The 23,761-nt window shown below is 42.4% G+C and overlaps 1 protein-coding gene across 4 annotated transcripts in view; it reads right to left on the reverse strand.

The window, feature by feature from the left end:
• The window catches only part of TBC1D5 (TBC1 domain family member 5), an 842,416-nt gene that overhangs the window by 119,560 nt on the left and 699,095 nt on the right, over positions 1–23,761 (reverse strand). For all 4 annotated transcript variants that reach the window (XM_073630202.1, XM_073630199.1, XM_073630201.1 and 1 more), the window contains one exon: positions 22,008–22,297. In XM_073630202.1, coding sequence (XP_073486303.1) covers positions 22,008–22,297 — 290 coding nt within the window. The remainder of the gene's footprint in view (positions 1–22,007; positions 22,298–23,761) is intronic.

Consider the following 23,761-nt stretch of genomic DNA (forward strand, 5'->3'; position numbering starts at 1 on the left):
TTTTATCCATATTGTTTAGAGTTTGAAATCTTTAGCAACAAAATTAAACTCTACTTAAACATAGCAAAATTATGCATGTTTGCTCATGCTACCTGGAGTATTCTTTGTCATTAGCCAGGAGAGCTTTTCAGAGTAATATTAGGCCTGTCACTGATAATACAAGATAAAGTTGAATTGAAATTCTATTAAAAATGGGTGTGCCAATTCACATCCTAAAAATGTCTATCTAGCAGTCACTTGTAAAGTTTGCATGTGGAGCTGTAGCTCTCTTTAGAGCCAGGAAGAGGGAAAGAGCAAGAGGCAAAACTGCCCCAGGGGCAGTGTTTTCAGGTGGGTGGGGGGGTGGGGGGGGGGGGTGGAGGCCGCAAGTGGTCAGTCTGTGCACTGCTGCAAGTGGGACCCTGGAATTGCATACTGGGCATCACTGTATGGCTCACATCAACAGGACTGAAGCTGAATCCCAATAACTCCACTTTCTTTCCTATCAATCAGTAGAGTAGGCTACAGTCACAGAGAAGCAGTGCACACCTTGCGTCAGGGTAACTGGTGGAGTATGTAAGCATGAAAAGTGGGTGCACTGTGTTGTGGATGGATGGGTACACTGAGAAGTGTATCTGATGGGAACAAAACAAGGATGCACACACCACTTCAGGCAAAAAATGGACACACCCGATCCAAGGTGCTAATTCCGGCTCATCACCGTAGGCAATATCAAGAAAAGAAGAAAAGATTGATCGCACACTTGAATCCAAAAGATGCTGTAGAAATTTCTTTATTGTCATGAGCCAGACAAAATTGTAATGATGATCAGTTGACGCGTTTCACACAAAAAGAACCATGCTTGTTCACAACAACAACACAACGCTGTTGTGATTGATGGTGGGAGCGGGCTGTGACACAGGGTTATTGATGGTTTGGTGTTATTGATGTCTATAGATAGATGAACACTCTAAATGGAGAGTAGTGCAACGAATGACTGATAGTGCTGGTGTTGTGGGGGGAGGTGCTGTGGCTGATGGGGATGAGCTGTGACAGATAAGGGGCAGTGCTGTGGCTGATCTTAAATAACAAAATCAGAAATATATACCATTCCCCATTAATTCCCAGGTTCCAAATAATAAATTGGATGTTCTGTATGACGTCTGCATTACTGCATACATGTAAGCAAGCACAATAAATGTAAGAATTTTAACAAATTGTTAACCTAGTAGAATGTCGCCAGAGTGCTAATTCTATCGGCACAAACCCAACTTGATCTCATCTTAACGTTACATTAAGGTTTCACACAAACAGATCATTTTTTTTCCAGGGTGCGGTAAAATGTTCTAATGCAAACTTACAAAAACTATTATGTGGCCCTTCGGACACTTTGGCCTCATGTACACTGCTGCTGGTAAATTGAAGTTCAGAGGCAGTTGGACACTTTTTTCAGCTGCCCCTGAACTCATCCAATGTTAGGTTATGTGTAAAAGTACACAGACTCGTTTACTGCCATTTTTAGGCAATTGCGTTTAGAGGCTTTTCTTTGAAGGCAAAAAATTTAGTTCAGACGCCGATTTTCCCGACGTTTTAGACGCCAGACGCGTCTAAAAGTGGTGCCAGCGTTTAGGCGCGTTTTCATTAAGAAGCATTTTTAAAGGTGCCCTATTTTTTTTACATTACAAAACTTAAAAATGATATCAAATGATGAAAAACCACTAAAAAAAGTTTTTTTAAAAAAACTTGTAATTGCTTGCAATGCTTGATAGACCATTTAATATACCCCTAATGAGCCTTTGATCCAATCCAATACACCACTAGCATTGCTGTAAGCTTGAGTAGAATGGGAATTTGACCCATATGTTCAAATTTTGAGATTTGAACCAGATGACCCCACCACCGAGCTTGACCCCCTCCCTACTTGATCAAACATAGCTGCATAAAATGTAATATCTGGCTGTTTTAATTTCATTTTGCCCTCATGTTAAGTTTTCCAGCCTCAGCAACAGCAACGTCAGGAGCATTTCCTCACATATGCTTATTATGGGATCCATAGTCAAAGCACCAAAATTAAGAGAGGTACCGTATTTATCGGCGTATAACACGCGCCGGCGTATAACACGCACCCCAAGTTTAGGAGAGAATTTTAAGGAAAAAAACTTTTAGGAGGGAAGTTTAAGGAAAAGAAACTTACATTAAAATGCCCATCAATGCAGCCTCATCAGTGTTCATCTGCAGCCTTTTCAGTGTCATTGCAGCCTTTTCAGTGTCAGTGCAGCCTTGTCAGTGCAGCTTTGCCCCAGTGCAGCCTTGTCAATGCAGCCTTGTCCCCAGTGCAGCCTTATCAATGCAGCCTTGTCCCCAGTGCAGCCTTATCAATGCAGCCTTGTCCCCAGTGCAGCCTTATCAATGCAGCCTTGTCCCCAGTGCAGCCTTATCAATGCAGCCTTGTCCCCAGTGCAGCCTTGTCCCTGCAGCCTTGTCCCCAGTGCAGCCTAGTGTCCATGCCTCCTGCCGCCGCCGCCATACACATAGAAGTAGTTTTAAATATGGCGCCGCGGAGTTCGGAGAGACTCGGCGCCGGCGGAAGTGAACGAACGCCGCCGAGATACACATAGCCGAGGGTTCTCGGCTCTTTCCGGCGCCGCTCACAGTCCCGCCCAGTCCCGCCCTATGATGGACATAACACAGGTCCAATGGCGGGACTGGGCATGACAGTGAGCGGCGCCGGAAAGAGCCGAATACACCCGACTATTTGTATCTCGGCTCTGTGATTTCGGCGGCGCTCGTTCAGCACCGCCGAGTCCTTCCGAAGTCCGCGGCGCCATATTTGAAACTACTCGCTATGTAAATGTCGGCGGCGATCGCCGACATTCACATAGCGATAGCGGGGATCGGCGTATAACACGCACCCACGACTTTCCCCTGATTTTAAGGGGAAAAAAGTGCGTGTTATACGCCGATAAATACGTTATATATAAGTACACTGCTCTCTCAGCTGCTGCTACTCACTCTGGTCTCACAGAATGGCTGAAATAGTTAATAAAAGTTTTGTGTGCTTTTGGAGGGTCTACTGATGTTATCTTAAATAAACGCTCCTAGACGCGAACGTGGCAAAACACCGCTAAACGCGACATGCAAACGCGGCTAAACGGGCGTTTTCAAAAGCCGGTTTTAAGCTGTCAAGAAAAACATTCAGAAGAGATTGCCTGAGCGTCTCGTACATATTAGGCCTTCGGGGGCCGTACTTAAGGCCTTCAATATGTCCAGTAGAACATTTACTAAGTTAGCCATCTCTACTTCAGATTTACAATAGTTCCATCTGCTAGCTTGCTCTTGATAGGTTATGCCTTATTGTCAGCCCTGCTCCTCACTCAATTGAGGTGGCCCTGCCTTGTGCCCATGAATAAATTCTGATTTCACTTCAATAAACCTATATTATTTAAAAAACAAAAATAAGAATTTTACTGTCTTAAAAAGACATTGACTCGTGTTTAATGAACCAACGGGAGGGGGAGTAGATTGATACCTTCGCCCTGGGCACTGGATGTCCTAGTACTGACAGAGCTCCACGGGACTGACTTTGCAGTGTTTATTCACAATTATAATGCATAACATTGAGAACATGTGAAGTTGGCCTTTCTTGGTGGTATTCTTATAACCTGGAGTAGTAAGGTCTGCAAAAGGAGATGTATGAAGACCATGTGTGTACAATTATCATTTGATACTCTCCACACAGGTACAGACTGAAATCGTACTCTGGCAACCACAAGCCTCACTTTTTGGTGCCATTAAAGGACAAGTTAACCTTTTTTTTTTTCTAAATTCCAGCACCCCTACGTACCAAAATATCATTAATGTACCTTGGTTGCAGAAAAATAAAAGCTTTGAATTTTTTTTTTTTTCCCAATAAGTTTTTATTGAGTTTTACATATTACAGGTTATGAAGTCATAGTAAGGAACAGGAACGTGAACATGTAAATGTAAGTTTACAGACTAGATATTGTAAGTATAGTCTGAATAGCGATTTTATGAATAACGTTCTATGAGAAAGAAAAAATCGTTAACAAAGTGATTATAAACATAGGGTAGAACAGTTGACCTGGAATGATAGGAGGAGGGGTGGGGTAAGGAGGGGAGGGGTGCAAGAGGAAGGAGGGGCAAGGAGGGATAAGGGAAGGGGGGGGGGGAGGAGAGCTTCAAGTGGAAGGCGAGTAGAGAGACAGGGCATTCAATTGTTAAACCTTACTTCAATCGTTAATTCTTTTTTGAGTACCAAAGGACCCATGGGTTCCAGCGAGTTAGTGTCTTTGTATGGGATTGTTTGCTGTGTGACAAAAGGGCTTCATAAGTGAAATGGGTTTGTACTAAGTTAGTAACTTCCGTAAGGGAGGGAATGTTGTCAGATTTCCAGTTTCTAGTAAGCAAGAGTTTGGTAGCTAGGAGGACGTGTGTAATCACTGTTCTTTGGTGTATGGGAAAGTCTTCTATTGTCAGATTAAGAATGGCTAAGTGTGGAGTAATTGCAACCGAGCTATGGAGTATGTCTTGGAGTATGGATTCCACATTTTTCCAAAGCTGGGTTACATGTGGGCAAGACCAAAGAATGTGGAGGATGGTGCCCGTATGGCCACAGTTTCTCCAGCAGTCGTGTGAGGCGTGTTTGTGGAATTTGGCCAGTCTGGACGTTAGGTACCATCTCATTAGCGTTTTTTGGGTGATTTCCCAAAGGGAGGTGCAAGTTGTTGCTTTATAAATAGATGTGATTGCCTGTTGCCATTGGGCATCTGTGAATTGTGTCTGTAGGTCAGTTTCCCAGTCAAGGAGAGGTTTGGTTTTGCTGAACATGTTTTTTTCCTGTAGGAATGAGTATATGAGGGAAGTCCCTTTAGTGTTAGAGTGTTCTGTAAAGAAGTAGTTCCATAGTTTCAAGGGTAGTTTTCCTTCTAGAGATGTGTGTGCCTTCAAGCAGTTTTGTAATCTGAAGTAGCTGAGGAAGTCTTTGGAGGGTGCATTGAGGTCTTTGCCTATTTGTGAGAAGGATTTGCAGGTTGTTAGATCGCAAAGTTCTTGTGTGTATGTTACCCGGTCAGTAATCCAGGATGGGAGTGTTAAGCCAGGAGTAAGAAGCTTTAAGGTGTTTAAAGGAATGTGTAGTGGTTTCGTCAGTACATGTGACCATTTGGTATTGTGTAGTGTACGCCACACTTTAACTGAGGCTTGGACAGTGGGTGAGTAGTGGAAAATGTGAGGATTATGTGTAGAGGTACTAAATAACCAGTTGGCGAGGTTTGTGCCCGGTGTCTTGTGATTTTCTATATCGCTCCAGAGAGTTTTGGGTGAGGTATTCATGCATTCTTTAATTTGTGATAGAATGGTGGCATTGTAGTAGTCTTTGATGTCTATGTATCCCATTCCCCCCGCGGATCTGTGTTTAATAAGTTTCGTGTGACTACATCTAGATTTTTTCCCTTGCCAAACAAATTGGCTCAGGATGGATTGGAGAGATTTCAGGTTTGTAGATGAAAGTGGTATAGGAAGCGTGTGAAATATGTAGAGCAACTGTGCAATACCATCATTTTAAAGGCTGCCAGGCGGCCTGACCATGAGAATTCATGTTTGGAGAGTTTTGTGGTTTCAGTAAGCATCATCTGTTTGGCGTCTGTGTAGTTGTGTGCGAAAAGACCTCTAGTGGATTTGGTGAGATTAATGCCGAGGTAGGGAATACTATCCTCCGCCCATGCATAAGGATATTGGGTCTGGAGTAGATTAATAGTGGTTGCATCAATGCCCAGGTCTAGAATGTAGGATTTATGTTCATTAACTTTGTAGTAAGATAAAGTACTAAACCTTTTCAGTAGCGATTGGACCGAAGCCAGGGAAGAGTGAGGGTTTGTGATCATCATTATCACGTCGTCTGCAAATAAATTTATTTTGTGTTCTGTGGTACCAATGGTGAAGCCTGATATTGTAGAGTGGGATCTGACATGTTCTGCTAAGGGTTCCATAATTAGGTTAAAAATGATTGGTGAGAGCAGACAACCTTGTCGGGTGCCATTAGTGATGGAGAATGGCTTAGACAGCATCTCCGACATATAGACCTGTGCTGATGGGGAGGAATACAGAGCCATTATGGCTGCCAGAATGGGGCCCTGAAAACCAAATTTGCCAAGGGTTGCTTCAAGATATTTCCAATGGACCCTATCGAACGCCTTCTCTACATCCAAGGATAGGAGCAGAGAAGGCGTTCTAGATATCTCAGCGTGATGGATTATGTTGATAATTCTGCGAGTGGCATCAGTTGTCTGCCTCCCTTTTGTGAAGCCTGATTGGTCCTTATGTATTAGAAGGGGCATTAGGTTGAGTAATCTGTGGGCTATTAGTTTGGCATAGATTTTTGTGTCCACATTGAGAAGAGATATGGGTCGGAAGTTTTGTACAGAAGTAGGCTCTTTCCCCGGCTTTGGTAGTGTAACAATTAAGGCACTTAGCATTTCTAGGGGGAGAGAGGAGGAGGAGGCAGTGTCATTGTACACTTTGGTCAGATATGGTGTTAGCACAGTTCCAAATTGTTTGTAATACTCTCCTGTAAGACCATCTGGGCCAGGAGATTTGTTAGAGGGAAGTGATGAAATTATATTTTTAATTTCTAGATCTGTAAATGGGGTGTTCAGGGAGTCTAGTTGTTCTGTGGTCAGTTTAGGGAGGTTGATCTCATTGAGAAATGCCTCTATGTCAGGTAGAGATGGCTGTGTGACAGATCTGTCATCTTTTAAATTATAAAGTGTATTGTAGTAGTAACTAAATGCGTCTGTAATAGCTTGTGTATCTATCATTTTCTGTTTAGTAGCTGGGTGTAATAGATGGGTAATTTTGGTTTTGGAATAGTAACCTTTGATTCTATTGGCCATTGCCTTTCCGGCTTTGTTACCAGTAGAGTAGTGTTGAGCTCTAAAATGCTTATGTGCTCTTTCAAAGGATTCTAGAAGGAGAGCTTTTAATTCCTGTCTAAGGTAGTCTAATTTAGTCTTGGTTAATGGATCTGGATTAGTTTGGTTTTGGTGTTCTAGCGTTTTAATATCGGCAGTAAGTGTGTTTAGACGCTGTGATCTCCTCCTCCTCTCTCTAGCAGTAAGTTGAACAAGGATCCCCCTTATGAATGCCTTATGGGCATTCCAAAGAACGGTATCATTGCTAACAGATCCTGCATTAGTATTAAAGTATTCTGTTAAACGCTCTCTAATATAAGAAGAATGGATCGGTGAGTGGAGAATCGCAGCATTCGCTCTCCATATCAGTGTACGGGAAATCTTCGGCGAGTCTTCTATTGTCATTGTAACCGGAGCGTGGTCAGACCACGTAATGGTCAATATCTCCGTGGAGGAGATTTTGGGCAAAGTCCATTTATTCACTAGGAAGTAGTCAATCCGAGTGTAGGAATTGTGTCTAGGGGAGAAAGTAGTCCCTTTCGGTGATGTGATGGCATCTCCATACATCAAATAAGTCATGCGATCGAATGAACGGTCCCATAGGGGATGTAACTCTGGTTGAGTGGGAAGAAGAGTCGATGGAGTTGTCAGGTACTATGTTAAAGTCCCCACACATGACAAGGTGTCCTTGTTTAAAGCGATTGATTTTTTTTCATCAATTTGGACAGAAAGTGAATCTGTTTCTTGTTGGGGGCATATACTGATACGATGGTGTAATTATCATTGTTTAATGTACAATTCAATGCCAGATATCTACCATCAACATCCTGAAGGCTGTCATGTAGGGTGAATGACCATGTAGATTTAATGGCTATCATGACTCCGTTTTTTTTGTCAGGACCCGAAGCTTTAGAGATGTTTGAAAAATTCTTATTGGAGCACTGAGGTTCGGCGTTGGTTTTAAAGTACGTTTCTTGGACGCACAGGACATCGCAGTGAGAGTAAATTGCATGAGGAGGTTGGTTGTTGTTAGAAGTCCTGGATCCGATGGACTTGAGCTCTTGTGGATAAGGAAGGAAGGGAGAAAAACAGCAAGGTAGTTAGTGATAAACAAGAGGGTAAGGGAAAACAGGTGTCACCAGTGTGTTAGGCACTGCTGAATGTGGCTGAGGGTAAAGTTCGTAAACTAACTGCAACGAGCAGGCACTGAATCGGAGTGCTTATCTGAGATTGGATTCACAGCATCACTGATTTGGAAGTCATTTGTTGTAGTGGTGAGAATGACCGGAGTTGAAGGATTGCGCGTTTGGTTTGTGGGTCAGTGGGGTTGGAGGGTCACCGTCAGGAATGATACCCTATGTTTTGAGCAATTGTATGCCCTCTTCGATGGTATGGATATTGTGGCGTGTTCCATTTCTGGTAACCATCAGCTTGGTTGGGAACCCCCATTGATATGGGATCTTATGATTATTGAGGGGTTTTGTGATTGTTTGCAGTTGACGTCTCTGTTGACGAGTGTATTGAGAGATGTCAGCAAAAAGTTGCAGCTTTGCGTATGGATGTGGGAGCTGTCCCAGGCATCTGGATTTTGTAAGGAGCATGTCCTTGGTGTGGTAGAAATGGATGCGCATCAGAGTATCCCGAGGTACTTCTGCGGGTAGGTGAGGAGGTTTTGGGAGACGATGGATGGGATTGATGATCGTCTCGATCGGTGGGAGATCTGGGAGAAGTGTTGAGATCAACTTCCTAGCATAGGAGTTGAGATCTGCTGCTAGGATAGGTTCAGGGATTCCTCTTATCTTGATATTTTGGCGCCGTGAGCGATCTTCAAGATCCGCCATTTTGGCACGCACCCAGCGGTGTTCTTCTCTGGTGTGGTCATGTGCGTCTACTAGGTCATTAACTCTTTCTGTCATGACGCTCATCTGCTTTTCAATAATCCCCACTTTCTGCCCTGTGTGCAGCATTTCTGTTTTAAATGCTGTAAACATTGAAGAAATGTCAGACTGAAGGGAGCTGTGAAGTGACATCAGCATTTCTTTCAGCATAGTGTCTATGACAGGCTGATTTGTAGTAGGGAAGGCTGCTATAGGGGAAGCTGCAGAAGGCTGTGTGAGGAGATTTTCTAATGCAGGCCTTACCTCCTGTGACTGATCTGCTGAATCCAGTCGCATCCTTGCTTTTGCAGGGCTGTTGGAGGTGGATGAGGGGCCTGAGGATAGCTGGGAGCCTAAGGAGTTGTGCTGGGCTGAAATGGAGGATTCTTCATCATCAGGCAGGTCAGTATAGGAATCCTCTGGGTGCTGTGCAGTGCCGCGGTGGCCATCTTGGATTTTATCTCCCTAAGGGAAGATGAGGAAATCTGTGATTTTTGTGGGAATCCTGTATTCTTTCCTCTTTCTAGAGGTTCCAGTCTGGTTCCCCAGGTTGTGGGGGTCTGAGGATTGCATTTTGTGGGGTCTGAGGCAGTGATTTGAGGTCCGGTTCTCCGTTCAGTGCAGGAGCTGTGAGATCAGGCTTCCATTCAGCTCGGCAGCTAGCCACGCCCCCAGCTTTCTTTGATTTTGAGAACAAAGCCTTACTTTAGCCCCTACTGTATTTCCCTCAAGACGTGCCCAGGCCACATGCAGCTCATGGGTTGAACACCCTTGATGTAGTGCAAGGCCTGCTTGATTGGATACAGAGTGAATGTATAGATAAGTGGGGCAACCTATTCCAAAGTTTTGGTAAATCTAAGGGTAATTGTACAGAGATTGTATAATGTATGGCCACTTTATACATGTACATAGGAGGGAGTGGATGGAGACCCACTCACATCTCTGTACATGTTTTTGGAGCTTTTCTGCTCATCGCACACAGGGCAGCCAATTCACTTGAATGGACTTCCCTACACATGAAAAACCCTCCACAACTCTTTTTTGAGTGGAGTGTCTTGCATTTCTTTACCTGGCTTTTTGGTGCGTTTACAGCACGTTTGTTGTGCAACAAACATGCGCCTGCTTACCATGCTTGGGGTGCCAGTAACATTTGCAGCACATTTCTGAAAAGCAAAACATACATTTTTTGTTCAGAAACATGCAATTGTGAATGGAGTCTTTTTGTTCTTGTGTAAACCCACCAATTTCACTTTCAGGCCCCATTAACACCTAATGTAGTGGGACTATGTTTTTTGGATCATTTTTTCCTGTGACATGCATACCGCAGCCTGTTGATTTTAATGGGCTGTCCTACATCCAGCAAAGTAGGACATGGGACATTTTGGCGTGTTGCGCTTTGCAAATTTTTATACTGTGGGTTTTGCTGCATTTGAGACTGATTTTTGAAAAAGGCAAAATGTGACAAATGCAGCAAAATGCCAAGTAAAAAATGTGCAACTAGCACCATGCCAAAACCTCCCACTGAGCTAGTTTGCCACGTGTAGCGCAGCCCACTTAAGCAAATGATTAGAGGTCTTGGGGCCAAAACGATCAACGGGATGCCCTATGTGTGTCACTGGAAAAAACAAGCCAAAAAGCATGTGCTTCCACTACTCTAGGTGTGAATGGGGCCTGAAAGTGAAATTGGTGTACAGTATTTACACAAGAACAATGAGACTCTATTCACATTTTTGTGTTTCCAAATGCATGGCAAACTGCACAGAAAACGTGCGCTTTGCTGCCTTTACATGCACATGAACTTTAATGGCATCCCAGTCTTAGTTTTTAGGGTTCAATATTGAGTTGGCCCATCCTTTGCAGCTTTAACAGCTTCAACTCTTCTGGGAACGCTGTCCACAAGGTTTAGGAGTGGTGAAATCATTTGGTGAAGGGGGGTTATGGTGTGGGGTTGTTTTTCAGAGGTTGTGGCCCTTAGTTCCAGTGAAGGGAACTCTTAAGGCGTCAGCATACCAAGACATTTTGGACAATTTCATGCTCCCAACTTTGTGGGAACAGTTTGGGGATGGCCCCTTCCTGTTCCAACATGACTGCGCACCAGTGCACAAAGCAAGGTCCATAAAGACATGGATAAGCAAGTTTGGGGTGGATGAACATGACTGGCCTGCACAGAGTCCTGACCTCAACCCAATAGAACACCTTTGGAATGAATTAGAGCGGAGACTGCGAGCCAGGCCTTCTTGTCCACATCAGTGTCTGACCTCACAAATGCGCTTCTGGAAGAATGGTCAAACATTCCTATAGACACACTCCTAAACCTTGTGAACAGCCTTTCCAGAAAAGTTGAAGCTATTATACAGTAGCTGCAAAGGGTGGGCCAACTTAATATTGAACCTTACAGACTAAGACTGGGATGCCATTAAAGTTCATGTGCGTGTAAAGGCAGGTGTCCCAATATTTTTGACAATATAGTGTATATTTATCTTAGTTTACAGGCATTTGGTTACAGAGTTATAAGTTTAGGTTTGAAAGCTGTACGGATGTCCGCTTACCGACTTCTAACTCCAGGCTTACTAGGCTAACGCAGTAGACCGGGTAGCAGCTTTGTGATGGGTAGCGGCTATCTGATTGAACACCGGCAAAAGTATATACTTAGCTATTGTAGGGGAAGAAATACGTATTTGGCTGCTGGGGGCAGAAGTGTATATTTGTGTTTCTGATCTGTAATTAAAGGGGTTGTAAAGTTGTTTTTTTTTTTTTTTTAAAATAACAAACATGTTATACTTACCTTCACTGTGCAGCTCGTTCTGCACAGAGTGGCCCCGAACCTGGTCTTCTGGGGTCCCTCGGCGGCTGTTTCAGCTCCTCCCCGCAAGCATTTACCACCTTCATGCGAGCTCCCTCGCACGGTGGTGAGTGCTTGCGGGCGCGCTCCCGTGATACAGCTGGCGGCTATAGCCGCTCGCTGTATCACTCGGCCCCGCCCCCCGGCGCGCCGCGTCATCGGATGTGATTGACAGCAGCGCGAGCCAATGGCTGCGCTGCTTTCAATCCATCCACTGCAGCCAATCAGCGACCAGGCTGAGCTGCAATGAAGCTGACGAGGACGAGGAGCGAAGATTCGAGGCGTCAGGTAAGTAAAACGGGGGGGCTGGGGGCGGCGGTACTGTCAAAAGTTTTTTCACCTTAATGCATAGAATGCATTAAGGTGAAAAATTTTTTACCTTTACAACCCCTTTAAAGAGGAACTTAAGTTTGAAAATTAAGTTCTGATATGCCTCTTTTTCAGGTATAGCTATGCAAAACTTTGAAAATAAGTGCCTATACTGTTAAAAATCTATTAAGTGCTCTGTCTCACCATGCTTTGCACATGCTCAGTTCCTCTCTATTCTCAGCACTGTGCCTAATATCAGAGCCACTAGAGGCTGATCAGCTGAGAGCCTAAAGATTTACTTTTGCTGAAGGGGGAAGCAAGCAACAAGAATGTGCTGAGGGAAACCCAAATTAGGAAGTGAGAAAAGAAATGCAGGAGAGTTGACAGGATGAACTCTGCTACCAGGGAGACACTAAAGTAAATTTAAACTTACAAGGATAACTTTCTCCTGAGTCTAATTTAGCCAAGACATACAATCAAGGCTGGAAACGTGCATATTTTAATTATAGAAAGTGACATACAGTTTTTGAGACCAAGGAGAGGGGGAGAGTTTCCAATAAGGAAGTGGCTGCTCTGGGCTTCAATAAAATGGTGTCCTCCAGCAAGAAGAAACAGGAGCAATGCTGGAGAGCACACACAAATTTTGGTAGCATGATTATTAATGTGAAATGTATGTTCTTTTGTTTAAGAATATTAATTGCTATCAAACTGTTCCCCTTTAAGCACATGGGTACTATGAGTCACTAATGTTGGTACGCTGGTTTAGGAGTCTCTCCTGCAGTCTTCTGCAACATGGGAGCATTCACTCAATAAACCACAATACTCAATAAACTGTACCTTGCCCACATTAAATGTCATCCTTTCCTGCTTTATAAAGTTGTAAGATGTAATAACATGGATTGCCTTTACCCCATGTCCCGATTTAAAGATTCTCACCCTGCAAATTCCTGAGCTTTGCCCATTTGTCAGAGAAATTTCCATCGACCTCTGCAGTATAGAGCTGACAATCCATCTAAGACAAATGAAAAGTAAAGGTGTGCTAGCTAGACAAATTTGGAAGATGAAGATCTCTGGATCAGGGATATCAGGGGTAAATATAATGCATATAATTATATTCCCTGTGCCTTGACCCAGAGATCCAACATGCTAACTCCATTTCCAAAGTTCAATTTTTAAATTATCTGCCAATATGTCTTTCACATCTGTACACACACCTGCACCAGCCTACACTTAGAACTTCACCTAAACAACAGCACATTATTAATCTTAGACTATAGCATTACCTATGGTACACAAACACAAAGGCAGTTTTATAAAGCTGACTGATAGGCAGAATAAATCCAGGCTGATTTATGCACACTCTGAGAGAGAGATAATAAGAATCCCCTTGCAGCTCATAACAGAGGCTGTGCTTGGTTAGTCATGCACTATTCCCTGCAGACCATATAATCTGCGTGAATTCTTGCCTGCAAGGGATCAGTTAGCCACATGTACAGGAAGCAAGTCTTAATTATTTGTTTAAATCTGCATATTAAACATGGAACCCACCATTTCATCTAACTCTATAAAGTGAGGTATTTTTCATTTTTTTGGTCGATTTTTAAAAAATATTTCAACCACTAGGAAAATCAGAATTTCATAGCTCTTTCTAGAATATATTGAAGTTAGCGCAGGATTGTACTGAGGTTATGTGCAAGTGGTTATTTGCTGGTCTGCCTAAAAAATATTAATTATTTTCGACAAAAACTCAAAAAAATATAATTTACATTTATTGTGAAAGTATTTCCATAGCAGCATACAAACAAAATGGCAATTTTTAAAGAGATCCTGTGGAAAATGTAGATGGCCACTGTTTTGTAGTTCATAAAAGATAGCTTGTGGTAGCATTGTTCAAAATGTCAGTTTAGTCCAAAGGAATTTACAAGGGCAGAAGATTTTATTTTATTTTCGTCAAAAGTTTTTTTTATTTACTTGCAGAAAATGTACTTAGCCTGAAAAAAGAAAACAAATGCAGACACCACATGAGGGTCTTAGGAGGTAAGCTGTAATATATTAAATATATGTTCTTGGGTTTAGCTATAGTTTAATATAACTTAGCTCTCTCTGTTTACATGCACAATAAACCCCATATGAACTGTAGCATCCTCGTGTGTACATAGTTGTGTAGAGTAGATAGAGGCTTGTTAAAAGCCCGTGTGTAAGTCAGAGGGTTTACTTTGGGCTGGAGGGCTCTACAGGTCAGCCCTCTGGTACCTCCCCCTGAATCTAGAAGCTTGAAGAAGTTTCTAGAAGCTAGTGGGTGGAGGCCAGAAGGTGCTGATCTGATTATTTATGGGAATCTGGCCAATCCCCAGGCAGGAGGCCTGACAGGGTGGCTGAACCAGCCCATAAATATCGTGGAGCCTTGCCAGTGGGGGAGTCGGGTGGAAGATGAAGTGCTGAAGTGATGCTGTGTGTAGCCTGGGAGGGGGCCCCAGAAAAGGGGGGTCTGCCTTTAGGCTAGAGGTTGGAAGAAGAAAGCTGAAAGGGATATTCACTGCCCTGCAGTCCACCGGGGAAGAACAGAGTGCACAGCCAGGAATTAAACTAGCCCAGGGAAAGACCTGAAAGCTGTTTCACCTACAGCTGCAGGACAAGGAGTACTTCTACACCCCCAGGGCCTACAAGGGAAAAGGCTGCTAGGTGCCATACCAAACCAATTCTCCCCAGGACAGTGCAAAAAAACAAGTCTGTTCTGGAATCCCTTGCTATGGGATACTCTTTGAGACAGCCAGGTGGATGGGTAGTTTCTAGCTGGGATCTGAAAAAGTTCATTGGATCCAAATGCTCATTACAGAGACTGTGTTACTGATCCGTTAGGAGACAGAAGCCACTCTGGAGGGAGAAGAAACTCCAGGAGCTATCTTTGTGTTTTTTGTACAGAAATAGGAAGTTTTGTCCTATGATTTTTTCTTTCAAGTCAAGTTGGGCATCCCATATACCCCTAGACCCTATCCAAGTTGTTTACCCTAAAAAAACAACATAAATAAAGCCCACGGACTGGTTACTGACTTTGGATGTTGCCTGGATGTGTAGGAATAAGGGCACCCAAAAACTGTGCAGCTCCTTAGGGGGTAGCGCTACAATACCATTACAAAATTTAAAAAAGAGAACTTAGGAAGGCTTCATGAAGTGCTACATAAGCATCAAACTGGTCATTAATCTTACTTGGCCTTTGTAGTAGGACATGACACATACACCATGGGGGATCTAAACCCATTCACTAAAATCTCATATAAGATTGAACATGTTATTGTGAATTCCAATTTTAAAGTTGGAATGGGATTTTCTTGTATAGTTACACTGGTCCAGCTTGGACCAATGTTAAGCATACATACTGCATACCTGGACGATCACTGTGGAAGTGGAGAATCACTGTAGTAGTCACTCCTCCTACCAGTGATCGCTGATGTTTTAATAAATACAAAGTTTTCTCTGTGATGTCACCTCCCTGCCTCTTTACCTTGTCCAATCACAGAACGCTTTGCATTCTTTGAAAAATATGCAAGGCTTCGCTGAATGGCACCCATGCTAAAAGAGGCTGGAGGCGATCAGTAGCACTGAGATGCAAAGTACAAGATGTGACAACACTCTGTTCTTGTGCTCCTGCATTGTCCCCTGCCACATGGAGTTTCCTGTTGTGTGAAATGCTCCCCTGGAGGAGACTAGAAGCAGCAGTACCAACAAGTATTGTGCAGGCATGGTCTTCCATTATCACAGCCAGGAAGCCATTCCTGGGAAATAATGTGTAGCTGTGGCTGGAGCATGTACATGTAGGAGATCAGCATTACAGGGATGAAAAAAAGGCTAAAACAATGTAAAAAACTGTATTTTATGAAGAAAGAAAAACATATCACTTGTTTATGAGGCATGGTACTTTGGAAAACTAAATGTCATCCAGTTGGTGTTTAGAACTCCATCTTTTAGATGATCAGCGGAGGGAACATTAACAAATCTGTATATAGATGCAATAATTAACATACGCAACAGCAATATTAAAATCACTTTTGGGTAAATGTCACAAAAGTAGCGTAATGTTAAACTACATTACGATTTCCCTTTATTATATTTATCCTTCTGATTCATAGGATTATAGCAGTGGTTCTGTATTTATACAACAGTAGTTCTTCTGTCCATTTTAAATAAGTAGATATACGTACTACCTAAAAGCAAATTGAAAAATGCTTTATGTGTAAGTAAGTTAGAAGGAATAATCGGAATCTCTGGTGACTTTCAATTTGTGTACATTATACTGTATAGTTATTGTCTACTCACTGTCTATTCTGTTCTTTGTCATATCATTGTTGTCCAATGTTCGTCTCTCCCTAACATGTTTATGTTTTTTTTTTAAATAACTTTGCAGATATCACAGCATAACTTTATAAGCTGAGGCTTATTGTTATTTGAAACAAACGTTTTTTTTGTTTTTTTTTTGTCATTTAACTCATTCTCTTCACACAGCCCCTTGTTGGTTGAGTTATAAATCTAACAAGCCAATTATTTATATAGTTTATGTCTTAAAAAAAAAATCTTCCCCACAAGCAGTGAGTGTTAATTAGAAACCCATGGAACTGAAGCCATATGTCACTGAATACAGATTACAATAAGGATTTTTCTAGGACAGGAAGTCCAAAGTTGGCTCCAGATAAAAGAGGAGAATAAGACTATTAAATATAGGATCCAGCAGGCCAGCTTGAGTACTTTGTGGATGCTCAAGAGAATAATGTGAGAGCGCAGAGAACCAGAATCAGAGTGGACCAAGGGATTGTATTTAACCCCCTTATCTACCAAGGGACGTTTATAAACCTCCTGTTATTCAATGTATTAAAGCAAACCCATGACCGCTGCTGCAGGCACGAGCTTGGTATTGATTTTTTGATCTGGCAAAGGCTTTCAAGTAAAAGAGGTCACTTTTATAGGGTTTAAAGGTAACCCCACCCCTCCTCCTCCTGGGCCTATGATAAATGGTTGTAATAGTGAGAGCAGGAGGATACTCTTTGATGTCCCCTCTTTGATGAACCTGGAAGCAACATGTATTATTACATCACTTCCAAGTTCAGAGATGTCATTCTCCAACTACTGTAGCCAGGGCAGCAGCCAAACAAGCTAGATCTGTGCTTTATTCGCTACAAGGGAAATACTAGGAGTCTAATAGAACCCCATTATTTCAAAAAAAGAGGACATGTTGCCTGTCCAATGCTATCACTTGGGAGCTTCTTAATCCCCTTGTGATACAATACATTTCAATGAAGAAAAAAAAAAGTGTAAAAAACAAAACAAAATAAATAATAATAAAAAAAAAAGATAATTAAAGTATCCCCATCACCTCTGTACACATCTGAATGCAAACACGCAACAAAGAAAGCAAACATGAATGTAAACATAAATTGCACCATACATGTGAGGCATCACTGTGTCATTAAATCCAAAATTTTTAAGAGCCCTTTTCACACTAAGACCGCCCGTGCGATAACGGTAAAGCACTGCTCGTTAAAAACTCCTGTGTTGTGACGCTTCCGAAGCGCTGCCCATTCATTGCAACGGGCAGGGGTTTTTTGGGAGCGCTGTGTACAGCGCTCATAAACCGCCCCAAGATGCTGCTTGCAGGACTTTTTAAAACATCCCGCAAGCACACCGCCCGGGTGTGAAAGCACCCATTGCGATGAATAGGAGGCGCTTTACAGGTGCTATTTCTAGTGCTAAAACACCTGAAAACTGCCTCAGAGTAAAATGGGTCGAAGTGTCTACATTTTTAAAAATGTTAATAGTTCCTTGTAACAGAAGCTTTTCATCAACCAATTTTGCATAATTAGTAATTACCTGATGGATCCTGCTCTTTCCAATGGTTTCATATAATCTGTGGCAACGTTATCACAGCCAATCCACTGGCTGTTGCGTTGCCACTCCAATTGTGCATTCTCTGCCAGTACCCACAAGGAAGCCATTTTCTTCCTCCTACACCTCCTAGCCACCCAATGTGATACACACTGCAAGAATATAGCGGTGGATCACCAAGAGTGATTGACAGCAGCTCCTACAAGGTGCCTTGCCGCCAGTCTATTATGATAAAATGCAGAATGCTGCTGCAGTGTTATGTGCAGGTAGTTCCTATAGTGACATTGGCAGCTTTATAAGAGCTTCCCTACATGCTCCACCCCCTACGTCTCCTAGTGCGTTAAGGAGTAACCTCTAGATGTCACATGACCACAGTAGATGGAAGCAAATAAAGATATTTGGGACAATAATATTGAACTGTGCTATAGATTACACTAAACTATTGTTTTTATTGATGCATTGGCTGATCATCCATTTAAAGTAGTCCTAATGGGTTCAATGACACTTTAGAGCGTTTGTTACCCCAAGATTTCATTTTCCTGATATGTGCCTGCTGTACCATTGTACTTGTATGAGAAAGTCTCCTGTTCTCTTTGCATTTCTTCTTTATAATGTCTATACAAAAATGTTTTGCCTTTCCTTTCTATTTTAAACTGAATGGGTTGTTTTACAAGGTGATCGTTTACAATCACTTTAAAGTGGATGTAAACCCTCACATATACTCAGTGAAGTGAACCGCCTCAGATGATACACATAAATGAAACAAATCTCCCTACATAAGTTTTACTTGTATATCTGCTTTCTTTCCTTTCTACACTCTTTTGAAAGTGCAGATCGTGTTAGAAATCTTTCTTCATTTTCCAGCAGTGGGAGGGGAGTCTGGGCTCACACTGTGTGAGAGACTTCACATAGGCTGAGGAATGAAGGAACATGAAGAGCTGTAGTCTGAAGAGACAAGCTCTCTGCTTATCTACCGCTAAGCTCCCTCCCCAACACACATTTTTAGCTGCTGTTACCTCATATGTCGGAGAACTTGTCAGAAGCGACTCTGCTGATAACAGAGGAACGGAGCAGCAGAAAGACATGGCACTCAGAGCTTTGAAGAGAGAGATAAGTAAATACTACAAACATATGTGCCTAGGTCAAATTTCATGAATGGGGTTTACAACCACTTTAACTCTAAATGAATAACCTGTAAAAGCTTTTAAAGCATCACCTATGAAGAATTTTGATTATTATAGTTTTTTGCGATTTCAAGAGTGCACACAATTTTAAGGCTTGACATGTGTCTATTTACTCGACACAACCCCATCTTCTATACCTTACCAAAGAAATTGGATAAAATATTGTATTTGTTTGCATTAAAATTAGTTTAGTTTTTCTAGAAAATATGTGTTTGATAAATAGCTGCGCATACATCATGTGACAAAAATTGCAACTCCCACCATTTTGTTCTCCAGGGTCTCTGCTTTCTGGAAATATATAATTGTTTTAGGAGTTTAAAGTAATTTCTACAAAAAAAAATGCAGATTTTAACATGTGTGCGGACATTTTAAATATCGTTTCGGTAGACAAGTGGTTAAAGAGACTCAAAATGTGCAAAACTCAAAAGTTTGTTTAACCCTTTCATGACTAAGCCTATTTTTGAAATTTGGTGTTTACAAGTTAAAATCCGTATTTTTTGCTAGAAAATTACTTAGAACCCCCAAACATTATATATATATTTTTTAGCAGAGAATCTAGAGAATAAAATGGCGATTGTTGCAATATTTTTTATCACACGGTATTTGTGCAGCGGTGTTTTAAACGCAAATTTTTGGAAAAGTGACACTTTCATGAATTTTAAAAAATCCAAACAGTAAAGTTACCCCAATTTTTTGTATAATGTGAAAGATGATGTTACGCCGAGTAAATAGATACCAAACATGTCACCCTTTATAATTGCACGCACTCGTGGAATGGCGACGAACTACGGTACCTATGAATTTCCATAGGCGACGCTTTAAAAATTTTTATGGTTACCAGGTTTGAGCTACAGAGGAGGTCTAGGGCTAGAATTATTGCTCTCGCTCTGACGATCGCGGCGATACCTCACATGTGTGGTTTGAACACCGTTTACATATGCGGGCGCGACTTCCGTATGCGTTTTCTTCGCTGCGCGAGCTCGTGGGGACAGGGGCACTTTAAAAATTTTTTTTTTTTTTTTTTTTATTTATTTTATTTATTTTTGTACTTTATAAATTGTGTTTAAATTTTTTTTTTTTTTTTTTTTTACTTTTATTGCTGTCACAAGCAATGTAAACATCCCTTGTGACAGTAATATGTGGTGACAGGTACTCTTTATGAAGGGATGGGGGGTCTAAAAGATCCCCCCATCCCTCCTTTACACTTCAAAGTATTCAGATCGCCGAAAACAGTGATTCTGAATACTGTGTACTTTTTTAAATTCGGCGCCATTGGCAGCCGAGTAAACGGGAAGTGACGTCATGACGTCGCTTCCGCGTTTACAACAAGAAGGCTGGAACGAAGCCGCTCGCAGCTTCGTTCCAGCCCGCCCCCAGCCGCCGAAGGCAGCCGAACGGACACCGGGCCTCCCGATCGCACGGGAGGCCCGGTAACAGCGGCGGGAGGTGGCGGGAGGGGGGGGATGTCCCCTCCCGCTCCTCCGGTATAACAGCCGAGCGGCTTTTAGCCGCATCGGTTGTTATACACGGGTAGCCGATCGCCCGCTGTAAACAACGGTACCGGGATGATGCCTGCAGCTGCGGGCATCATCCCGGTATAACCCCGGAAAGCCGAGTACGCATATCTGCGTACGGTCGGCAGGAAGGGGTTAAGGCTACTTTTGCACTGAATGCGTTTTTCAGGCGTTTTAATGTTAAAAATAGTAGTAGTATTGTCTGTAAAGTGCCTGAACACTGGCATCCATGCCTCCCCAGCGTAAAAGCCGGAGTGCTTTCACACTGGGGTTGTGCGCTTGAGGGACGGGGAAAAAAAGTTCTGCAAGTAGCCTCTTTGGGGCGGTTTGGGAGCGCTGTATATAGCGCTCATAAACCGCCCCTGCCCATTGGAATGCATAGTTAGCGCTTCAGAAGCGCCACAACACAGGCGGTTCTAACACTTTTTTGTGCCGCTAGTGGGGGTTGAAAGTGCCCCGCTAGCGGCCGAAAAGCGCCGCTAAAACGAGCGGTGCTTTACCGCTAATGCACCGTGGCCCCAATGTGAAAGTAGCCTTTTTTTTTGCAGTTTGTGTCCCATTGGGAAATATAATACCTTCGTGACCTAGAGACACAACAATGGATTGAGGGGAATTTCAATTATCACTGAAATAGGTGTCATTATTGGGAATTTCCTCTCTATTGCTCCTCCAGTGACAGCTGTAAAGTTTTTTATTTACCATCAATTTTGTGATGATAATTGGTTACCAGGACAAAGAGGGTGAATCTCCAGCAGGGAGGAAAACAGCAAAAAAAAATATGCCATTAGATTTAATTTTTCTCTACGTTATCCAAAACAGAAAAAGGCTTAAAGTGGAACTTTGCTCTCTTAATCAACATTGACTGTTTTTAATCCTTACGCTGCTAGCATGAGTAAATAAATAGGAAGTAGATCACATTTACTTGTTTAAAACCTTTTTTTTACATTTCTTCAGTTACTTCCTGATTTCCATGCCTAGGCAAATGATGTCATACATACCAGGAGTCTTCTGGAGAGGAAGGATTTTCTCAGTTAAGCACACCCTCCTACTTGCATGCATGAGCTAAGGGCAGATGGATTCTAGGAAGTAAATGCTACATGAATCACCTGCCCTTCTTCAAGATGGCCACGGCCAGAAATGCTAGGGGGTGTTTTTTAAAATGATTTCTCAACAAAATAAAGCATAGAGACGTGGATGGATGGGAGAGTTTGCTTTGAATATTAAAAATGAATTAAACAGTGTTTTTGGTTTGTGTTGCTCAGATGCAATGTAGTTGTGCTTTAAGATGCACTGTAAAAAAACAACAAAACAAAACAAAAAAAAAAACACAAAACAAAGAAGAACATCGAGCCTTGGAGGGCACTCAACCCTAGGGACCTTAGTGTTACAATCTTCTTTGAATGTGCTATAGTTCCACCACTGCTTCCATCTACATGATGGTACCAGAAGTAGCTAAACCTGAAATGTAAAATATCAGTAGATTTCCACAAGACACATACCTTTGCTAAGGTGCACAGGCATGCTCTCCGATTTCATCATGCGCTGATTTTGTGGCATCTGCAGTGGTGGTAGAGCATGATGTGGTGTCAGTTCAGCAACAGGTTGACTTGGAAGAACTTCAGAGAAACTGGGTTTCCCAACACTATGGTTTATGTTGGTATTTGGTGGTGAGGTCATTGGATTCATTGTTCCTCCAGTTGGAATTGCTGGGCTAATTAATTTCCTTCCAAGATTTATTAAACTGCTAGAGACTTTATTTATATTTATGGGTGCCGCCTTGGCATTAGCCCTAAATTTAAAGATAAAAAAATAACGTAAGCATTATATTATTTCTACAACAATCAGCTTTGACAATTTTTATTCTTAGTGTCACTAAATCCACATAAAAAAACTATCAATAAATGCTGTATTACATGCTGGTCATACTCACTCAGTGACTATGAGATTCATTTTCTGTATTCTGCAAAAAAAAAAAACTGGTTGATCCTGCGGCTCTCTATCTCTACCTTCTGTCCATGTCCCCAATTCAGCTAAGGATTTTGCAACTCTGCACATGCTCAGTGGTGGCAACTCAGTGGTGGCAACTCTGCACATGCTCAGTTTTCAGTGAGTTTCTATGCTGAGCATTTCCTCCCTATCACATTTGAGCAGCCCATGTGGCTAGAGTCACACATGTCAGTGTATACACAGTGGTACATGAGAGCACATTTCCTCCCTCCTCCTCCATGCCCACTAACCAGCTGCACACAATGGGGTGGGGTATTACATGTAGACTGATGGAGGCTTCACCTCCCTGTTATTCTAAGACACAGACTGGTGGGGCATGCCATTACCTGATTAGAAAAAAGGTACTTAGATGTTATTTTTTATTAAAATAATTACAGTGCCATCATCCACATACAGAAATAGAAGGGACAATGTAAATGAAACAGTGTGTATTTATTATCACCTATCACTTTAAGACTTTTCTAGACAAAATATAAAAATAATTTTAAAAAATTGCAAGGGGTTAACTATAGGATAAGAAATGCCTTTCATTCATTAGTGCTAATTTTTTACTATTTACACATTTCTCAGTTCTAAGGGGAAGCTTAAGAACCTCGGTGAACCATTTTACTTTAGTTTGCTGGATAGCATTAACAGGTTAGTGATCATTTCACTTGTTGCCTGGAAATGTCCTTTAAATGATATTGCATTGACTTTTGTCTTTTGTATTTGGTCCCAGGTAAGCAGTGCAATATACTTTTTTGAGACATAGTATGCTGCTAATCATTGATACAGTAGCTTTTATGGCATATTTTGATCTTTATCTCACCGCCTGGTACTTAAAGCGGAGTTCCACCCAAAAGTGGAACATCCGCTCATTTGTCTCCTCTCCCCCTCTGGTGCCACAATTGGCACCTTTCGGGGGGGGGGGGGGGGAGGGGTAGGGGGAACAGGATACCTGACAGGTATCCAGGTATCTTTGACAGGTATCCTGTTCCCACTTCCGGGAGTCAGGGCCGCGCCCCGTGACATCACCGGGGGGCTCCCTCCTCCTCCCCTCCCTGTCGCCAGGCCAGTAGGAGAGAGGAGCGGAGCCTCAGGCATGCGCAGTAGGGTTCCAGCCGTGAAGCCGTAAGGTTACACTGCTGGGTACCCTTACCTGCAATGGCGGTGGCAGCACCCAGGAGCTGATGGAAACAAACATCGCTGGACTCCAGGACAGGTATGCTGACACCCAAAGAGTTCCCTTCACTGGAACTAAGCGGCC

Source organism: Aquarana catesbeiana, linkage group LG05 (genome assembly GCF_042186555.1).
Source record: "Aquarana catesbeiana isolate 2022-GZ linkage group LG05, ASM4218655v1, whole genome shotgun sequence".
NCBI lineage: Eukaryota > Metazoa > Chordata > Amphibia > Anura > Ranidae > Aquarana > Aquarana catesbeiana.